Source organism: Octopus sinensis, linkage group LG9, assembly GCF_006345805.1.
Source record: "Octopus sinensis linkage group LG9, ASM634580v1, whole genome shotgun sequence".
Lineage (NCBI taxonomy): Eukaryota > Metazoa > Mollusca > Cephalopoda > Octopoda > Octopodidae > Octopus > Octopus sinensis.
This window is the reverse complement of record NC_043005.1, coordinates 46115111-46137632: the sequence shown is the minus strand read 5'-3', so window position 1 is coordinate 46137632 and position 22522 is coordinate 46115111. Positions and strand designations below refer to the sequence as shown.

General features: G+C 36.4%; 1 protein-coding gene across 1 annotated transcript; it reads right to left on the bottom strand.

The window, feature by feature from the left end:
• Positions 1 to 580: 580 nt before the first annotated feature.
• LOC115215624 (U5 small nuclear ribonucleoprotein 40 kDa protein) lies at positions 581 to 21156 on the bottom strand. Its single transcript, XM_029784858.2, has 8 exons — positions 20959 to 21156; positions 17746 to 17875; positions 15975 to 16068; positions 15012 to 15177; positions 10610 to 10853; positions 7639 to 7721; positions 6090 to 6255; positions 581 to 1827 (listed from the first exon to the last, which is right to left on the bottom strand). Exons 1-8 carry the CDS (start codon positions 21061 to 21063, stop codon positions 1778 to 1780), a joined length of 1038 nt encoding a protein of 345 aa, XP_029640718.1. The 5' UTR covers positions 21064 to 21156; the 3' UTR covers positions 581 to 1777.
• Positions 21157 to 22522: the final 1366 nt, after the last annotated feature.

The window sequence follows — 22522 nt, the reverse complement described above, 5'->3', positions numbered from 1 at the left end:
AGCCTTTCTGTAATTTGTTATATTTTTAGATGGTCATTGAAATTTTGGGGGGTTTTTTTGTTTTTTTTTGCACCAAATAAACACCTGCACTATAATATTTGTTCATCACTTCAGATTAATTATTGTTCTTATTTTTATATCCTTTGCCTGGAAATCTTTGTCATCTCTTCAGCAACTCTCCATTTCAGCTGAGTGGACTGGAACAAATATGAAATAAAGTGTCTTGCTCCAGGACAAAACGTGCCATCAGGAATTGAACTCACAACCATATGATTCTAAGTTGAACATTCCTAACCACTAAGCAACATGCTTTCATATATATATATATATATATATATATTAGAGAGAGAGAGAGAGAGAGAGAGAGAGAGAGAGATGTGTTTTCTGTTTGTTCCCCCATCACTTGACAACCAGTGATGGTTTGTTTACATCCCCATACCTTAGCAAATCAACAAAACAAACTAAGACAATAAAGTATTAGACTTAAAATATTAAGTACTGGGGTCAATTTGTTTGAAGAAACCCTTGAAGGCTGCAACTCTATCACTGAAACAAGTACATGATGAAAAAAAATTAACAAGAGATCTGGTGAGTTTTGTTTGTTTTTTTATTTTGTTTCAAATGTTTTATTAAAAAAATAATTGTAAATACTTGAAAATATTTTGTGTTGGTTCGACATAGGAAGCTCACACATCAGTATTCAGTTTTCAATAAGGTGGTGGTGAATGAAATTATATGATAGATATAAAGGATAGAAAAACCAAAAGTTGCAGATGAAATCATAATTTCTAATTGGTGTATGACTGCCTTAGTATATGTAACAGGTTATATATCAGTTAGAAATTTATTTTTACCAAGCTTTTATCCAGTACATAGTATAAAACACTAGTAGAATAGTAAGTTATCTCATTTTCAAACATTTCATTCCCATTTACCATAAGGATTTATGCCTGTATATGACAGCTATTTTACTCTGCTCCCATGGATGGATTATGTTGAAACATAAATGCCTTTCCTATTCCCAACTGCTCAACAGAGCAGTAGGAGCCACAAATTTCTTAATGAGGAACACAACACCTTGACTGTTGTAAAACAGGAACCTATGACGATGTGTTGATCAAGCACTGCAATTCCACCACTATTTTACCTCAAATATACAATAACAGAGCAGAAAGCTATATAACTATGTTTAAAAAATCTATGTATCATAATATAAATACACGTTTACATGAAGTATGATACATAAATTACTATTTTAATCTACTATCCTGTTCCATATAACAGATTTTTATTGAGCTATTTGTAACATCAGTGTTTATTCACTGTTTTCCTATATATTAGGTGGTGAAAATTTTTGTCTTAACAAGCATCTGGTTTTGAGTACATGCTATTGACAATGCTCAATGAAGCAGAAATGTATCGAATGTTCTCACTAGCTCCTGCTAGGGCGATTTTTGTCTGCACCTAACATATATTGCATTTTCCAGCACAACACATTCATTAGAGATGTTGCCTCCAGACAAATACCACAGTAAATTCGCCTTTCAAGAATGTATTTACATTAAGTATGATACATAGATGGCTATTTATTTAAATCTAATACTGCTTCTGTTACATAAAAGGGATAAGTAATATTGTCTGTGAGAATGTTTCAAATTGACAAGAGAGGGACAAGGCATTGATAAGAAATAAATGAGTGACATATGAACAGTCGAGACAAAATGAGGATCTTTTTCTTTTTAACCTCTTAAACCACATGAATGAAAATTTAATATCTTCAAGCTATTTCACCAAGGTAGATTTTCTTGTCACTTGAACATGACATAACTGAAAAAGAAAACATGAAAATATATTAATTATGAAATGCAACTGTAATTACTCCATCTAAAGCAGCATCTCTTAATAAAAACCTCAAAATCTACCTGATTTATGACCATCTGCTACTTCTCCTCCACATAGCACTGTTTATTCTGAGATGCTCTGGCATCTAGTCACCATCATCTATATTCTTTCCAGCTGCTTACACCCATCCCTATATAATGTTGGGTACTCATGCATCTACTCTATAGCAATATACCTCTCAACCTTTTGATATCCCTCCCACTTAATCGAGGGGTGGAGCTTTCCTTTTCCTTCTGCTCTACTTTTCTTTTCTTGCAAGTTACCAATGGCATGAAAAAAAAAAAAAAAGCAACCACTACCCATGGTAAAGTGGTTGGCATTAGGAAGGGCATGCTGCTGTAGAAATCAAGCTAAAGCTGACATTGCAGTTTGCTGGAATTTATCAAACCATCCAATCCAGGGCAGCATGGAAAACAGAATTTAAGTGATGATAAATCTGCTTACCATTAATTACTAGCTTCATTCTTAATAACACTGCATTACACATTTTTTCTTCTAGAAGATGTCTTTTTCCTCACTTTTGCTTCCTTCTATTTTTGATAAAAGATAACTGTCTAAAATGCCAGTATCTCTTCTTCACAGCATAATATTGGGTCATCCCATAAATAATGTGGTTTTTTGTCAATTGCATGAACTAAAAGTTAGAGGGGGCGAGATAAACTACCTGCATCAACTTGCTATAAAAGCAAGTAGTAATTTTACCTTATTCTTAGTGCAAGTTTTGAAGAGTGCAGTTCGATTTTAACAGATATTTTTTCAAAGCTATAATAGAAGTGACAAAGGTGCATATTCGACATATTTTGCTTTATGAGTTCAATAAAGGCAACAATGCAATGGAAGGTGCAAGGAATATTAATGCTGTATATGGGGATAGGACAATAAGCATAAGCCAGTGTCAATGGTGGTTCCAGAAATTCCAAGCCAGAAACTACAGCCTAGAAGATCTGTACAAATCGAAGACATCCTGCAAACCCTGGTGAAACAAAATCCCATCGTAACTGTAGAGGAACTAGCAGAAAAGCCTGGATTTGGTCATTCAACCATTCATCGCCACCTGCATGCCATCAGAAAAGTCAACAAATTGGGTCAATGAGTTCCTCACAAACTTTCCAATTCTAATCGTGTGCAGAGAGTGAATGTTTGCTCTTCTTTGCTGTCACATCTCATGAATGAACCTTTTTTGGACAAAATAGTGACTGGTGATGAGAAATGGTTTCTCTATAAAAATGTTAAACACCGAAGACAATGGGAAAAAGAGAAACACAGACACCCCAGGCTAAAGAAGGTCTTCACCCACATAAGGTGTTGTTATGTTTGGTGGGATATGAAGGTTTAGTCCACTTTGAACTTTTAAACCCAAACCAAATGATAGCAAAGGAGATCTACTGTGAGCAGTTTGAGTGACTTAAGTCAGCACTAGAAGAAAAACAACCATTTTTGGTTTCAAGATGAATGGTATTATTCCATCAGGATAATGTTTGGCCACATGCAATGAGGATGACATTCCAAAGGCTGGAGCAGTTTAAATGGGAAATGATGCCCCACCCGCCATATTCGCCAGAGATTGCTCCATTTGATTATCATTTATTCCGCAGACTTCAAAATTACTTGAACAGAAAAAAACATGAATTCTGCAGATGAGGTCAGAACAGTACTGGAGGAGTATTTTTCATCATGGACGAGTGAATTTTGGAAGAAGGGCCTTGCAAGTCTACCAGATACAAGGATGAGCATTGTTGAAAATAAAGAGTATATTTTAGATTAAAAATGAACTTTGTTCTTAATTTTGAAAAGTAAAAGAAGTATAAAAAAAAGCACATTATTTATGGGATGACCCAATACATTAACCTAGAATTTCTATTGTTTTTTTCGCCATTTTTATTCGAGTTATTTAGGATTGATATATATATATCATCATCATCATCGTTTAACATCCGTTTTCCGCGCTAGCACGGGTTGGACAGTTCGACCAGGGTCTGGGAAGCCAGGGGCTGCACCAGGCTCCAGTCTGATCTGGCAGTGTTTCTACAGCTGGATGCCCTTCCTAACGCCAACCACTCCGCAAGTGTAGTGGGTGCTTTTTACATGCCACCTGCACAGGTGCCAGGGGAGTCTGGCATCGGCCACAATCGGTTGGTGCTTTTAACGTGCCACCGGCACGGAAGCCAGCCAGCTGGCATCGGTCACATTCGGATAGTGCTTTTTTTATGTGCCACCAGCACAGAAGCCAATAATGTGTGTGTGTGTATATGTATATGTATACATAGTAAGCCCAAGAATGGAGGTGGTATTTCAAAAATACATGATTCAGATACACAACCAATTATATTCGTGATGTAACATATTACATGTGAACATCAGACAGATCTAGAGGAAACTGCTTAGATTTATTATATATATGTGGATGAGGACAGCTGCATAAAGAAGCACCGAGCTCTAATTGTAAAGGGTAGCTGTGAAAGGGGTAGACCCAGGAAAACATGGGATGAAGTGGTGAGAAAGGATCTTCAGATGCTGGACCTCACTGAGGAAATGACAAGGAACTGGGAGATGTGGCATTTTGCTGTACCTGATAAGACATGTCAAGTTAAGTAAAATCACTGTCTTCCACACAGGCTTGTCCTTTCAAGTGCCAGTACCACTTAAGAAGTACCTGTGCCAGTGTTGTGTTAACGCACCTGTACAGGTGCTGCATAACAAACAGTTGGAATATAGTTAGCTCTGTTAAGCCATGTCAAACCATTCAACCCATGCCAGCAAGAAAAGCAGACTTTAAATGATGATGATGATGATAGATATATACAGGTAGATAGAGACAGATGGACTCCTTTCAGTTGCTGTCCACCAAATCCACTTAGAAGGGTTCGGTTAGTGCAGAGCTATAGTAATTTGAACCCAAAGCCATGTGGTTGGGAAGCAAACTTCTTAACCACACAGCCACACACAAAGCCCACTGATTTTATTATAGTTACTATTAAAGACTGCAGATTATTTGACAAGTAACCAAATTAACAGTTCAACTAATATATATATAAGAATAGGCCAATGTAGTATTCTCATATTTTTGTAGGAGAAAGAATAATGGTTCATAATCAGAAAGAAGGTTCAATACTTTTATAGTTACATTTATACACACAGTTATTTGGTTGACCTCACCAGTGCTGGTGCCACATAAAAGTACCCAGTACAATCTGTAGAGTGGTTGGCATTAGGAAGAGCATCCAGCCATAAAAACCATACCAAAACAGTCAGCCAAGCTTAGTGAAGTCTTCTGACTTGCCAGTCTCTATCAAATGTCCTACCCATATCAGCATGGAAAACGGGCATTAAATGATGATAATGATGTCAGATACACACATAACTTTATAAATAAAATTATGTATCTGACATAACTTTATAATGATGTCAGATACACACATAACTTTATAAATAAAATTATGTATCTGACATAACTTTATTTATAAAGTTATGTCAGATACATAATTTTATTTATAAAGTTATGTGTGTATCTGACATCATTATCATCATTTAATGCCCGAGTGTATTTTTAAACTCAGATTTTTTTTAAAAGTATTTTAAATAATTATAGTTTTATTATGAAATACTAGCGAGACCCATGAAAATTCCACAGAATGAAAAAGATTAACAGAAGCTATTTAAAAAAGAAAGGATAATTTGCATTTTTATTTTGCAAAGTTATTTCTCTTTCAGTCACAATCATATACAGGGTGGCCCAAAAGTAGGTTTACAGTTATCACGTAGGCACTTTTAAACCTACTTTTAGGCCACCCTGTATATGATTTTGAAATTTCCCTCTGCTAACACTTTATATTTCTTTTTCTCTTCAACAAACGTTTTAACCTTGTCATTTCCCTCTTCGTGTCTTTAACATTTCTCTCTTTCTCTTCACCTTTCCCTCCCCACCCAACAGCATGTCATTAACACTTCTCTCTCCCTCTATTCTCTTGCTGTCTTTTTCTCTCACTTCAACTAACCACATTACACATTTGGCCTTATTATACATCTTTCTCTACTTCTTCCTCCTTTCTTCTCTACTCAAACTCCTCCCCTCTCTCTCTCTCTCACTTTAACTCCACATCTCACTCAATCCACCTCTCTAACAAACTAAAGTATAACAGGCAAATGAACAAGCAGATTATTATATAAATTATTAAAAACATATTTACCAATTGGTTCATGAGGGTGAAAGTCTACTTCATTCACAGAGCCAGTGTGACCCGGTAATTTGTACAAAATCTGTCGTGTTGCTGTATCCCAAATATATACAAATCGATCACCGGAGCCAGCAGAGATCTTACGCCCATCAGATGACCAAGAACATCTCAGTAAGTTCTGTAACGAATGAGAAATATTAAAAACTGACAAATATTCAACAATAGTTGATAAAGAACCAAATTCACACTCTAGCACTTGCAATATAGCTAAGAAATGGAATGCATAATTCTAAATTAGTTTAATTGTAGATTTAAAAAAATCATTATTTGCACTGAGTACAGCGAAATCTGAAACAATGATTTCTATATATTCACTTCAGGTTTCATTGTACACTGCAAATAGTTTTTATTGGTTGGCAGAGATCAGCACTGATCAGCAAACAGTTTTGTTAGCTGAAATTATAAACAAAGCCAGTGACTTATATATATAAGCTTAACAGTCTGGATCCTTGTTGCTGATGAGAAAATTTGTTAAAAACCAATGTCCCAGAATCCCTTGCATCAATGAGTCAAGTATGTTGTGAATAAACTGTCATTGTAGAAAAGTGAAGCTATTCTTCTGTGACACACACAACAGTGACTAAAATATTTGCATCTGACTCTGCCAGAATGTATTAAGAATAAACATGTTAATCATCATTAAGTGGAGGGTATTCCACATCTAATAAGGATAATGCATTTCACACAGGCTTTAACTTTAGCCAATCAAAATTTAAGGCTGAATTGCTAAGGAATTAGAAACAAGTGTGCAAACAGAAATGTATAGTAAATCCAGATGCTGGATACGTTTGTTTCAAAATATGTGATCAACTAAATCCATGCCAAAAACTCTTTTGCTCAAACATAGCTATCTATTCTTTTACCTGTTTTAATCATTTGACTGCAGCCATGCTGGAGCACTGCCTTGAAGTGTTTTAGTCAAACAAATCAACCCCCTAGACTTATTATATCGGTCACTTTTGCTGAACCGCTAATTTACAGGGACGTAAACACACCAACACCAGTTGTCAAGTAGTGATGGGGGTGCAAAAGCCACACATATACGACAGACTTCTTTCAGTTTCCGTCTATCAAATCCACTCACAAGATTTTGGTTGGCCTGAGGCTATATTAGAAGACACTTGCACAAGGTGCCATGCAATGAGACTGAACCTGGAACCATGTGGTTGGGAAACAAACTTCTTACCACACAGCTGTGCCTGCACCTATGGGTACTTAATAGCAATGATAACTATGTCTTTCCTGCTTGTCAGTTTAACTTGTTGAGTTAGGGAGGTTTCCATATTTTGAAGCCACAAATAGTATAAGTATGGCATATTTGCCTAATGTCAGGGTTATCCAAACCAGGTAAAAATTTCAGTTGAGAGATTGATTGAGTAGAAGTAGTTACACTAATTGCTTCTACAACCATACAATAGTCTTTAACAGCAGATGTATGTACAGTGGTCATGAAGCATGCAAATTGACAAACTGTATCAATAAGGAAGTATAAACATCTTACTTTCTCAAAGCTATGTTGATGTCCCTGAAACAATTTCAGACATCGCTCCTGAGGTGCAAATGGTCGTACATCCCAAATTCGCACTGGAAAAAAATGAAAGAAAAAGTGAAAACACCTAAATTAAAATAAATTAACTATTAGAAGTAATTAATAAATAACACATACCAATTTCTAGCCCATGATTTAATGTTATTTAACCCTTTGGCGTTCAGATTACCCTATCAAGTGTAATGCTTATTCATGCAGTTTTGTATTAACCATGCATTATCTTGTAGCCCTGATTGTAAGGTAGGTGTAACAGGCTAGATTTGGCCAGTTTAAACATAAAACAAGTAGAATATTCAGGCCAGATATGGCCAGTTTCAATGCTAAAAGGGTTAAATAGGACAAGAATGAAAATAAGAGGGAAAATTACTTAATCACTTTGTAATCAGCTTTGTAAGGAAAATCTGTAAACTATTTAGAGAAATAGTTAAGCAAACAATGTGATATGAACCTTGTAGTTTTTGATGGGAATATTAAGAGGCAACACCATTTAATGTCCATTTTCCATGCTGGCATGGGTTAGATGGTTTGTTAGGAATGTTGAGCAAGGACAGTGTCCAGCTCTGTCTGCTTTGGCATAGTTTCTATGACTGGATGTCCTTCCTAATACCAACCACTTTACAAAGTGTACTAGGTGCTTCTGACATGGCACAGCACCAGTGAAGTTGCCAAGTAACTAGCAAGACTAAGAACCTTCAAATGAAACATGGGGTGAGTATTTAGGGAGGTGGCTTTGTGTCTGATGGAAGTATGATAGGAGGACAGAAACAGGTGTATTGCTGTGGAGGAGATACATGGCCACCCCAGTTGGAAAAGAGGAGAGAAAATGGTGGTAAAAATGTGTAATCAAACTTAGCCAGAAATCACTCAACTCCAATCCAAATATCAAATATTTAAGTAATGTATTTATAATTTATCAAAATAAAAGTATAAGCGTATATTTTTTAAAGTATTTTTGTGCAGGTTTACAAAAGCAGCATGAAAGAAAAATCAAATGAGATTAAAAGTGAGATCACGAAAACAGTAAAATGGATTCGTTTTTCCACCTAGTTTCCACCTTGACATTCTATATCAACTACAAAATCAAAATTTCAAACATCCAAACAAAGTTATTGTTCAATCTAAGGTTACCAATTATACACTAAAATAAGATCTAAATTGAAAAATATATTTATGAAACACCTATGCTTCATTACTGGGTCGGTGAGATACAGCTGTTTTAAAAATGACAGTACAGGGTTTGACATCATTTAAGAGGTAAATATAAGGAGTTGTCTCCCATGTCACACTACCACTCTGCCTATGATACAAACTTTCCGTTTCATAATTATGTAAATTATACTATTCCATCGAAAATTTCATGTTAATTTACGTTCAAAACACCAACTTAACCACAAAGTAATTTTCTAAATTCTTCATTATTTTCAAAATTAACCGAAACAAAAGCAATGTATTTCAACAGATATAGGCTAACAAAAGCGTTAAGTCATATGACTAAAGTAGTTCTCTATCCTTTTGACTTTGAGACACTAAAAATAAAACGAAATTATTTTATCACTTTACATGTAAAACCAAAAGATCTACATTTTAAAATTCAGAAAATCATACAGAAAGCTATTGCTTTACTTGTTATGCAAGTTATACTGAAGTTTAATTCTGTTACACAAAGTGTAATCCCCGACTAAGATCATTGCCATCTTACCAGCAACTGAGGTGGAAAAACAGGATTTGTTTAACGACCATTTTTCCATACTTACATGGGTTGGACGATGCTCATCTCATCGTCAACACATACCTATTTTATAAGTAAGGTATTTTTTATTCCCCAGAGCACTGAAAGTGCACAGTGACCAGTCATAATGTAGGCAAGGCTTTATAAACTTCACTTGCCATTTTGCTCAAGTGAAATAGTGTCAACACCCACAAGTAATTACAGTGTGTGTAATTACTTGTGGATGTTGACACTATACATACATACATATATATATATATGAGCAAAACGCCCCCCATCCAATGGACGGTGGTGAGTTGTCAAACATTTAAACCAAATTTTCTCAAACCAACTTGTCCGTCATATAAGCCTCCTCTTTGAGAAACACTGATTTAACCTAAATTTGAGACACTAGCAAAAGAAGAAATAAAGATAGACTTTTTTTCTATTCCCAAGAAAAACGATTTTATTCACACAAATATACAATTGAAGAGTTTAAAGTACCAGTAAGTACATCACAACAGCTGATGTACTTGCACGTACAAATGCACGTTTATCGATTGCATTCTCACCTGGAATCGATTTTTGTAATTTTTTCAAGACTTATACACACCTGATACCGTTGGTATCTACATATCAAATTTGAGTGCAATCGGATGGAGGATGCCTGAGATCCTAGAAGACACACACACAGACAGACAGAACGGCAATGTTTATTCAGATGCATTTTGTGATGTCGGGCACGAAAATACCTTAAGCTAAGCCTGAAAGCAATGAAGTCATAATAGAATCATCCATAACTTGCAGTAAGCAATATTTATTAAACGTTATTACTGTTATTTCTTTATTTTCTGCAAACAAAATGCACAAAAAAGCTACACATTTGCATTGTGTTATATATACAATAATAATAAAGGACGTTACCGTATGCATTTTTACAAACCAAGGACGTTATATAGACCTCCTTGACTCAAATTAGAGAAGGGGTGCGTATTATACACATGGTTTAGGTTTTTCAGAAGTACAGCCCCCTAAAAATACCCTGCGTATTATACTCAAGGATTTATGGTAAGCATTACATTTGACAGAATAACCTAAACGCTTAAGGTAAAAATTATCATGAAGACACACTGCACAGCAACAAAAACATAGCTTCAACAAAATACTGCACAATTTTCATATCATCTTTGTTAAAAATAAAAGGACATTACTTACCAGTACCATCCATGCCATTGGATAATAAGTAAGAACCATCAGGACTTAACTCCAAGCCTGTCGGTGTATCTGTGTGACCTCTTAAACGATATAAGATATCATTCTTCCTTAAATCCCAAACTTTGATGTCGTTGTCAATACCCCCAGAAATGATTTGTTCAGCAGTGTCACTAAATGTGACAGAAGTAACTTGATAAACATTCTGAAAAGTCTGTACAGCTCCTCTCTTCCGAGAATCCCACAACTGAAACAGGAATAACAGTGGAATCAGATATTTTATTTTTGTACCTTTAATGAAAATGCATTTCAAAGTATTGCAGGATGGACTAAACAGAACAGGAGGAAACACGTGGATGAAAGAGTAGCTGAAAAGGTCACAGATGTGTGAAATGGACATAAGATAAAATAAGAACAATAATAAATGAATGGAAAACGAATACATAGTGCATATGGCAAGAAAAAAAAAACGACCATCCTGAAATATAACAATATTTGTTTCAATACACGATTTCACATCAGGAATCTTGCAAAACAAATTCATAAACATAACATTTTAAAATACCAGGTGCAGGCATTACTGTGTAGTAAGAAGCTTGCTTCTCAACCACATAGTTCAAGGTTCAGTCCCACTGTGGGGCACTTTGAGCAAATGTCTTTCACTATAGCCCTGGACCAACCAAGACCTTGTAAGTGGATTTGGTAGGCAGAAACTGAAAGAAGCCCATTGTATATGTTAGCATGTGTATGTGTGTGTCTTTATTTGTGTTCCCCACCACCATCACTATCACTAGACAAGTGATGCTGGTATGTTTATGTCCCCGTAACCTAGCAGTTTGGCAAAAGAGACCGTGAGAATAAGTACTAGGCTTACAAAGAATAAGTCTGGGGTTGATTTCTTCAACTAAAAACCTCTTAAGGTGGTGCTCCAGCATGGCCGCAGTCAAATGACTGAAACCAGTGAAAGAATCCTTCACTCTTTATGTCGAAATTAGTAACCAAGTGCCAAACTAAAATCCTTGCAGTGTTTACTTCTTTTTGCTCATTTCTTAAGTCTGGATTTTGAATTCAAACCCTAGAAGAGTTGGCTACCTTCCATAGAGCCGAATCAATAACACTCCGCCTTTGTGAAATGTGCTTAACAGAGTAACCCAATATTTTACAATAAAATAATTAACAGTGTGGCTATGTAGTAAGGAATCTGCTCCCCCAACAACATGGTTCAAGTTCAGTCCCACTGTATGACACCTCAGGTAAGTGCCACCTATAGCCTTGAGCCAACCAAAGCCATGTGAGTGGATTTGGTAGACAGAACTAAAAGAAGTTTGTTGTGTGTATATATGTGTGTGTTTGTGTTTGTCCCTATGACACTACTTGACAACCAGTGCTGGTTTGTTTATATCCCAGTAACTTAGCAGTTTGGCAAAAGAGAACCAACAGAACAAGTATCAAATTTAAAAACAAAAAAAGTACTGTGGTTGATTTGTGCAACTCCAGCATGGTCACCTTCTGATAGCTGAAACAAGTGAAAAGAATAAAAGATACACAGAAAGCAATTTTAGTTTAGCCACCAGGCTAGTCTAGAGAGCAGAAACCTATGATCAAATGGTTTTCCAGCCATGACCATCCTGTTTTTTTTTCTTTTGTTTTACAGCAGGGGTGGGGAAACCCCCGCCGCAGGCACGATTGCACCCACAAGCCCATTTTATTTTGCCCACTGGCTGATATACTTGTATGTGCAAAATATAGTAAGTTTTTCGATTATAAAATTTATACAACATTCGTATGCCTTTTTGCAACATACGTTGTGGAACTTTTTCTTTGTAAAAGAACAGAAACTCGTCCGGTAATTGCCATTTGAATGGAAATTTTGTTTTCACTATAAAACACATATGGCTAGGTTTGTACCACCCCATTCAGACCCAAATACACTCTAGCTGAAAAATATAGAATACCTCATAAGTAATATAAATGGGCTAAATTCAATGGCGGTGTTAATGAAGATGTTACGCATTAATTTAATGTGTTAAACTTATCTTTATTAATGTATATCGAATTATGTGGAGGCGCAATGGCCCAGTGGTTAGGGCAGCGGACTCGCGGTCGTAGGATCGCGGTTTCGATTCCCAGACCGGGCGTTGTGAGTGTTTATTGAGCGAAAACACCTAAAGCTCCACGAGGCTCCGGCAGGGGATGGTGGTGATCCCTGCTGTACTCTTTCACCACAGCTTTCTCTCACTCTTACTTCCTGTTTCTGTTGTACCTGTATTTCAAAGGGCCGGCCTTGTCACTCTGTGTCACGCTGAATATCCCCGAGAACTGCGTTAAGGGCACACGTGTCTGTGGAGTGCTCAGCCACTTACACGTTAATTTCACGAGCAGGCTGTTCCGTTGATCGGATCAACCAGAACCCTCGTCGTCGTAATCGACGGAGTGCTTCCATATCGAATTATACATAGATATATACAAAATCTACACAGATATAAGAGTTAGAACTTACATTCCGCCTGTGGACCTTTTTCTTTGTAAATTTTTGCCCACTGCACTAAAAAGTTTCCCACCTCTGTTTCACATTACTCAGAATTTACCAGCATGTCAAGCAACATAGAGGTTTCATTAAAATAAACTTAACATCAGTAATTGTAATTAACATAGCTCGATCTTTTCAGTAGTTAGTATTGATGATGTTAAAAAAAGTTTCTAATTAGGCATGGCTGCATGATTAAGAGGCCTTTTTGCTGTCATGTGGTTTCAGGTTCAATTCCACTGCATGGTACCTTGAGCAAGTGTCTTCTATTATCGCTCCAGACTAACCAATAACTTGTAAGTGAATCTGTTAGACAGAAAATCCATGTTTGAATGTTATGTCTGTGTGTGTTTGTGTTATGTTATCATCATCATTTAACGACTGTTTCCATACTAGCATGGGTTGGGTGGTTTTACAGGAGCTGGTATGGCCAGAGGCCACTCCAGGCTCCATTGTCTGTTTTGGCATGGTTTCTACAGCTGGATGCCCTTCCTAATGCCAACCACTTTACAGAGTGTATTGAGTACTTTTTACATGTATATATGTATGTTTATATATGTATGTTTAAGTGTGTGCATTTTTGTGTTTGTATATGTTGATTTGTTCACATTCCTGTAATTTAGTGGTTCAGCAAAAGAGAACCAATAGAATAAGTACCAGATTTAAAATAAGTCCTGGAGTTCATTAAAATCAACTAAACCCTTCAAAGGCACATTGAAACAAAAGAACAGAATGCTTTGCTGAATATCTCCAGTTAACACTACTCAAACAGACCCTAAGTACCCAAATATCTGAAAGCATTCACATCACCAATCAGTCTACAATGCTGGATATTCCATCATGTGAAGGCACTTGGTTTGAACTTTATTTCACGTTGCTCCAGTTCACTCAGTTGGCAAAAGTGAGCTGTACCTGCAATTCAAAAGGCCAGCCTTGACACATTCTGTGTCACACTGAATCACCTTGAGAACTAATTTATGCATGTGTGTGGGGCTGTCAGCCACCTGCACATTAATTCCATGAGCAGGTTGTTCTACTGACTAAATCAAATGGAACATTTGCCATCGTAACTGTCAGAGAGACAGGCCATCATGCTCCATGCTCTATGCAGAGTGTCAATTCTTGCACAGAGGACTAGAATAAATACTGCAACAGATTTCGTCTTATGCTCCAGCAACTCTGCTAAATCCAGTTTATTTCGTTACGTCCAGCAGTTCTGATGGTGACTAGAGATTAGCAGTGGTGTCAAATAAGTGGATATATCTAATAATTAGCTCAACTAAGCCAACATAAATTAGGAGTTACAGATATTGGTTTGTGTATTTAATGCTTGTTTGGATTAGATGAAAGCGAATGAGCAATAAATTCAATTGACGGTGAGGTACTATCTTTTTTTCACCTTTTACATGTTTCAGTCATTAGACTGTGGCCATGCTGGGGCACTGCTTTAAAGAATTTTTAGTCAAATGAATTGACTCCCTTATTTATCTTCTTTCATTTTTTTCATTTTTTAAGCCTATTCTATTGGTCTCTTTTGCTGAACAACTAAGTTACAAGGATGTAAACACACCAACACTGGTTGTCATGTGGTGATGACACAAAGACACACACACACACACACGTATATACATACATATATACTGCTTTGGCATGGTTTCTATAGCTGGATGCCATTTCTGATGCCAACCACTTCACAGCATGTACAGGGTGCTTTATGTCATGTCACCAGCACTAGTTTGGTCACCATTAGCTTGTAAGACTACAAAGTCCATGGAAGGAGAGGGCTTTACACAGAGAGATGAGAGGTTTAAAGATCAGTAATGTCTCCATTGTAACAAATTTTTGCATTGGCTGAGAGAGAGAAAGAGAGAGACAAACCTTGATAGTGCCATCATCTGCTCCACTACATATTAACTGTGGTCCACGGCGTGCAGGGCAACAGGAATTTACAAAGTCTTGATGCCCTTTCAGTTTCTTGATACGCGCACCAGCTTCTACATCCCAAATGGCAAGGTTCTTATCTGTTGATGCTGTAAACAGCTGGCTGCAAAAAAAAAAAAGCAGATTTATAAGCTTAATATAATACTGGTTTCAAATTTTGACACAAGTCCAGCAATTTTGAGGGTAAGGAGCTAAGTGGATTAAATTAACCCCAGTGTTCAGCTGGTTCCAGATTCAGTTCCATTGTATGGTACCTTGGGCAACTGTCTTCTACTATAGCCACAGGCTGACCAAATCCTTCATGAGTGAATTTGGTTGATGGAAATTTGAAAGAAGCTTGTCACGTGTGTGTGCAGGTATGTTACTTTCTCCTTGGCTTGACATCACGTGATAGATGTATGTGTTACCACCATACAAACAGTGTCATTTGTTTCCAATCATCCATGAAAACATGTCTGGCCATGGTGAAATATTACTTTACTTGGAAACAGGTGAGGGTTGGTGACAGGAAGGGTATCCAGCCTTAAAAAGTCTTCCTCAACAAATTCCATTCAACCCATGCAGAGCATGAAAAAGGGGATGTTAAAACAGCAATGAAACAATCATGAGTTTTTCAAGTGATATACAAAAACAGCCACCAACAGAACCCATACTTTACTAAGCTCACCATTTGTTGGATATTTTGTTTATTTAAGAATTACCTCATGACAAGGTTTCTACAAAGAACAGTTCACAGAGCAGGTATTTCATGGAAGGGTATAAAAAATGGAGAAATGGATATGTGTAAATTCAACTGAATCTTTATGAAGCCAACTCTGACTGTCACACATTTTATAATAGTAAATCAAGTACAAGATATATCCATGATTTACATAGAGAAATAAACAGAATTTTACTCACCTGCCATCTGTAGAAAAATGTACCTCCATAACTGCTCCAGTATGGCCCCGCAGAACACCAAGGTTATCACACTCTCCATAAACATTCCAAAAAACTACAATGAAGAAAATTATAAATTTCCTTATAGACATTTAATCACGACTAGAATAAGAGGACAAGAATTAGAATATGATGAAAACATGAAATCTTGCAGTGGTTTTTGTATTCATCCCATGGTCATTTTGAGGTTAAAAATATGTATTTTTAACCTTTTAGCATTCAGATTACTCTGTCAAATATAATACTTATTTATTTAGATTGTTCTGAATTAATCATGCATTATCTAAGAGCTTCAAGATCTCAATAATGTGAATGTTCATTTTTAGAATGACATTTATTTCTTTATTGCCCACAGGGGTCTAAACAAAGAGGGGACAAAGACAGACAAAGGGATTGAGTTGATTACATCGACCTCAGTGTGTAACTGGTACTTATTTAATCGACCCCAAAAGAATGAAAAGCAAAGTCGACACCAGAGGAGTTCGAACTCAGAGCGTAAAGGCAGACAAAATACCGCTAAGCATTTCACCCAGTGTGCTAGTGATTCTACCAGCTTGTTAACCTATTGTATGTTAAATGTGAGAGGCAGGATCTGACTAGTCTAAACATAAAATAGGTAGAATATTTAGGCCAGATATGGCCAGTTTAAAGGCTAGTGGGTTAAGGGAACTTTATTATGCTTCAGAAACTAGAAAAGATAAGAAGGTCCAAATTGACAGGCTCGAGGACCATATCTCATTCATAGATATCATTTTTGGCATGGATGCAGAAAGTGGATATCCTCCTGAACACCAACTACTTTACAGAATGTACTGAAGGCATTTTATCAAGGCACCAATACCAGAGGGGTTGCTTTGTTTGTTGCAAGACATCCTCCCAATGTTTCCAAGGCAAACATAACTGGGAAACTATATATAAGAGAGAATGATAGCTAAAAGGGCAACAGTGGTGAAAATATATAGAGTATGGTAGAGGAAAAGAATTATAAGTAGAGAAAGGAGAGAAGTGAATAGCAAAAGAGGATAAGTTACATGATGGGATAACAAGAAAAAAAAGGGTGATGTTAAGAAACATGTCTCTCAAGTCCAAGTAAGATGGTTCTACAATTTCTTGTTGAACAACTTGTACAGATGATTGGTTTATAGTGATCAAATGTTTGTGCTGTACGTTAGCTCACTGCCTCCATCAGATCAACATTGCCTGTACAAGTGCACAATGTGCTACATAACAGATGTTGAAGTGAACACAGAACAACATGAGATGAAGTGCCTGGTCTGGGTATCAAAACCATGATTTCACAATCATGAGTGCAACACCCTAACAAATAATGATTAGCAACAGAGATAAGCAATGGTGGGAATGGTAGATGTCAATGTAGAGTCACATGGAAAGAGTGATAGTAGAGCACACAAAATATGGAAAGGTCTGATGCTGTCCCTCGTTACACAGGCATCATGATGGAAGAGAGGAAGTGTGTTAAAAGGGTAAAGGTGGAAGCAAAGAAGAGTGAGGAAATATGGATAGATTAAATGCCATTCCTCTTTACATATGGTACTGTGGATAGGAGAGAGGGTGATGAAGTGGGCAATAAGTAAAAATTTAACAGGAATATAGTGCAAAATTCAATGAAGATGTACATTCCAGGCTCCATCACTACGACCAACACTATTTTAACCAACTGTTTTACACTGCTTGGCATATAAGAAATATATTTTTTTAAAAATTAACTTACAAATCATTCGATCAAATCCAGAAGTTGCCAAAAATCTACCATCAGGAGAAAATTTTCCAGTAAAAATATCACCTTCATGACCAGTTAGAAGCATTATTGGAGCTTCAAGATTTGAAGTTCGAGGAATTCCCTGAAAAAATAGATATAACATGTAACATATCATCATCATTTAATGTCCACTTTTCCATGCTTGCATGGGTTGGATGGAATTTGTTAAGGTGGATTTTTTTTTTTTACAGGCTAAAGCCCTTCTTGACTTCAACACGCACTTGTTTCCAAGTAAGGTAATATTTCCTGATGTCTATGTTTTCACAGGAGACTGAGAATGAAGGGCACCACTTGCCTGCCTAATGATGACATTCATTTACAAGTATTACATGAAATCAAAGCATAGAGGTAATAACAACACATATATACAAACACAAACAATGATAGGCTTCCACAGTTTCCTCTAACAAATCTACTCCCAAGACTTTGACTAGCCTGGAGCAGTAGTAGAAGACACTTGCCCAAGGTGCCACACAGTGGGACTGAACCAGAGACCATAAGGTTGAGAAGGAAAATTCTTGCCACACAGCCATGCTTGCATGAATATATTCAACATATATTTATTCCATTATTCATTTTAGAGAATATTGTTCAGCATTAGCAGTGATTAGGCATAACTAAATCTATGTCTTTAGTTAGTAATCTTTGCTATCAGTGTATAATCAGATCTTGTTTCCAATTGCCCTAAGTTAAATAAGAACATCTAATCATAACATCCACAAATTACAGCAGTGGAGGCACATGGATTAGTGGTTAGAGTGTTGGACTCATGATCATTAAGATTGTGGTTTAGATTCCTGCACCAGGTGACATGTTGTGCTCTTGAGCAAAACACTTCATTTCACATAGCTCCAGTCCACTCAGCTGGCAAAAATGAGTAATCCTGCGACAGACTGGTGTCCTCTCCAGGTGAGGAATTCATACACCATGGAAACCAGCCTTTATGAGTTGGCATGGCTTGAAATGGTAACCTTTACGTTTACCTTATTACATCTATTCCTGGAATGTTACCAAACATCTAACAGAGATATATAGATATGTCTTATAGTATGCTATAGCAATGAAATGAAACACTTTAACACATCAGTAATTTAATGTTAGATCAAGCTACCTAAAAAAAGTGCTAAAATATGCTAACTGGTTTATCCAGTTTACTTCAATCCCTAATGGGTTTATAAGCAGTGAGTTTGTGGAAAGATGAAGATGGTACACAGTTGTTGGGGGTGATTTCAACAAGAATTGAAATGCATGTATATGTATACTGATATTAGATGCTATAATGTACCATATAGTACATCAGGTATAAGACCTTTTGGTGCAGCCATTTTAGCAACCTGATTTATTTGACATCAGATGTTTCAATGTTTCTAATGTTCTCTCTCGCTGTTTATGCGGGTGACTATATTTCCCTTTATGCACATGAGGAGAGGGAAATGTTTAAATCAATTATGTTATAAATAAACTGTAATGTCTCACTCCCTCTGTAAGTGTACATGTGGATGTATGTGTTAGCCAAAAAGTGCCAAAAAATACAGTTGCCAAAACTGGTTCAATGTCCAGTCAGCCAAACCAAATTGCAAGTAACCACATATCCCCATCCAGTCATCTCATTCCGTCATAGAGCACTCTAATGCAAAGTTTGATGTTGCAATTTCACTTAGAGAAATTCACAGAACATCAACTATTTCGAACTTACCAGTCTGGAAGGCTTTCAAAAGTTACAAGTATCACCCTTTTCTAGAACTACTCAATAATAAAAATTACTAAATTTACCTTTTATTCTTTTGGCATAGGTAATAGTTGGTTTTTTTTTTTTACAATTTCACTGGAGCTAAACGATTCTACACTTTACCATAATAAACTCAAAAGAATATACAGCACTAACTGAAATCATAAAAAGATTCATAGCACCTTTTGGGTTTTTGGTACAAAGACAGGAATTTCAGGGAAGGAAGTTCATTTACATTGGTCCCGTTGTTCAACAGGTACTTATTTTATTGTCCTCGAAAGGAAGAAAAGCAAAGTCGGCTTCTGCAGAAATTGAATTGAGAACGTAACGACAGACGAAATGCCGCCAAGCATTTTGTCCGGCGTGCCAGCGATTCTGCCATTATCTAATTATATTTTGAGATCTGGCAAGATCTCACAAATATGATATAGTAAGCCGGAACGATTACCTGAGATAATCCGTATAGTTAATAGACAGTATCTACTCTAATAACATTCAAAATCTAAAAATAAACTAGGGGTCACTTTTAACTGTTCACATTTGCAAAGAATATGTTTCACTGAGTGAGTTGGAGTAAAAGAAGACGAACACATGGCCGTTGATTTTCAGTAATTAGTTCCCATCTGCAAAGCTTTATTTTCCGAAAATTGCAACAAGCTGATGTAATTAGAGCTATCATTCTTGCTTATATTTAACTTTTAAACAACACCAAACAGAAGTCTTGCTTGCTAACTGCATGAAAAAAAAAAAAAAAACAGCTAACCAGTTTTTCGATTCAGTGTAATTACATTACAGAGATCTATATGCCGGTGCCGTATGCAGAAGACTCCCCAGGGATATTTTTCCCTTAATAATTATTGATATTATAGTAGATTTGGGTCACTATTGTTCTTTATTACCTCCAATTCAGAGTAAGGAAAGTAAACTACAAGCGAATAATTCAGTTAATAACAAAATAACCAATATTAAGGTTGTGTACAGAAGTGTCTGGTTACTTTCGTTCGTGAATATATATATGTGAATAGTCGTCAAGAAAAAGATGTATTTGTATATCTGTCAATAGAGTGGGTATATTATCCGTGATGGATTTGTGTAATACTGTACATTTCAGAATATATATACATGCATACATACATACATACGTATATATATATATATATATATATATATATATATACACATACATACATATATTAGTTTGGACACGTGTGGTTCGTGATATGTATACGTATGGGGATTGACTTAATGCTCTAAATATCAATTAGTTTTTGACTATTTAATTTGTTCGTTTGTCTCTTTTTTTATGATTTAATGTTTACTTTGTAAATAATGAAAATACGAACACATTTAAATAACTGAACAAAAATATATTCCAATAAGCCAAACTGGTTAACAACAGACAAAAACAGACACAAGAATCACAAACATCATCTCACCGATTGTACTACAGATAGATTCTTCCTGTGCATAGGAACGATTTCATTTCTTGGTTTCTTAAACGGAACAATCACCGATTCGGAAGCTTTTCTTTTAAGATCCATATTGGAAGAGTAATTAATAATTATTTGAGAGATAAACAAATAATACCAGTAAAAGGAAGGAAAACGAACCGGCACTTTAACGGAAGTTTATGAATAAATATCGTTACTGCGCATGTCTAGAAATAGGTTAGCAAAACTTTTCTAGTTAAGTTCAAGGGAGATAATTTAAAGTGCTATTTTTACTTTTTCGAAGTTAGTGAATTTAAATAACTAGCCATAAATTTCATAAACTATAAAACATAAACATCCACACTTGAAACGTACCTGTTATGACTCTCTATCTCGATTTGAATGTACCTGAAGGTATTTAGAATGCCCAAAAGTCTGCAAACGTGCTAAGCACATACTGATCATAAAAAATAAATGCGCCCTTTTAAAGCCTAGCAAGGCTCATGGGCCCGGTTTCAATGGCGTGTGCGTTCCCCAGCTGGATGGGACGCCAGTCCATCGCAGCGTTACTAATTTTTGCCAGCTGAGTGGACTGGAGCAACGTGAAATGAAGTGTTTTGCTCAAGGACACAACGCGTCGCCCGATCCAGGAATCGAAACCACAATCTTAAGATCATGATGCTGACACCCCTAACCACTAAGCCACGCACCTCCACACATACTGATCATAGTTTAATTAATAAGCGTAGGAGCGAGGTAAATGCAGTAAAAATAGGGGGAGGGTCAGTGGGGATCCATTTAAGCAGCCCTTCAGAAATTGAACCTCTTACGATACTCCCTGGGAGTTCATGGTATGAAATTCATTGTCATTGCTCCGATTTGATCGCCAATGCCATGTATTTAGTTTTAAATGTAGTTAAAATAGGGTGGTTAGTGTGGTCCTAACTGGGCGGTCCTTAAAAAAGAATTGACCCTCTTAGGACATTCCCTGGGATTAAGGGAGTTGCTGGTTTGAGTTTCGTTGTCCTTGCACCAACGGTCTAGAAGTTAATGAACATAAAAACGTAACGGACAGACAAACATCATTTAAATTTATAATAGGATAGTAATAATAAGGAGAATGAAATTATTGTGTATAGTGCTCTGGTTCATTTCAATGTATCAAAGGTGCATGTATGCTACATAGAATTATGTACAAATGTCAGGAAAATGAACAGTGCCTGAGTCATGATATATATGTGTGCATGCGTATGGAGGTGAAGATATCGGGTGTAGTATTGGCGAATTTCAGTAAGCAATGATGTTTTAAATATACCCTCAAATTATACAGTACCGTCTGAAACGACACATTGACTGAAGGTATTTTCTAAAAAAAAGAAAGGAAGGTAGGATAGTTACGGCGTGAAGACATTGTGAGGCCAATAGGCATAGCTCCTACATCGTGACCAAATTACTTTGAGCCAGTAAAATATCATCCCGCGGAATTATAAGAATCTTATCGACGCGTTTTGTTTCACCAGTTTAACGCTTGCCTTTTACGCTTTCACTTTAATATTTCGACTTTACATCC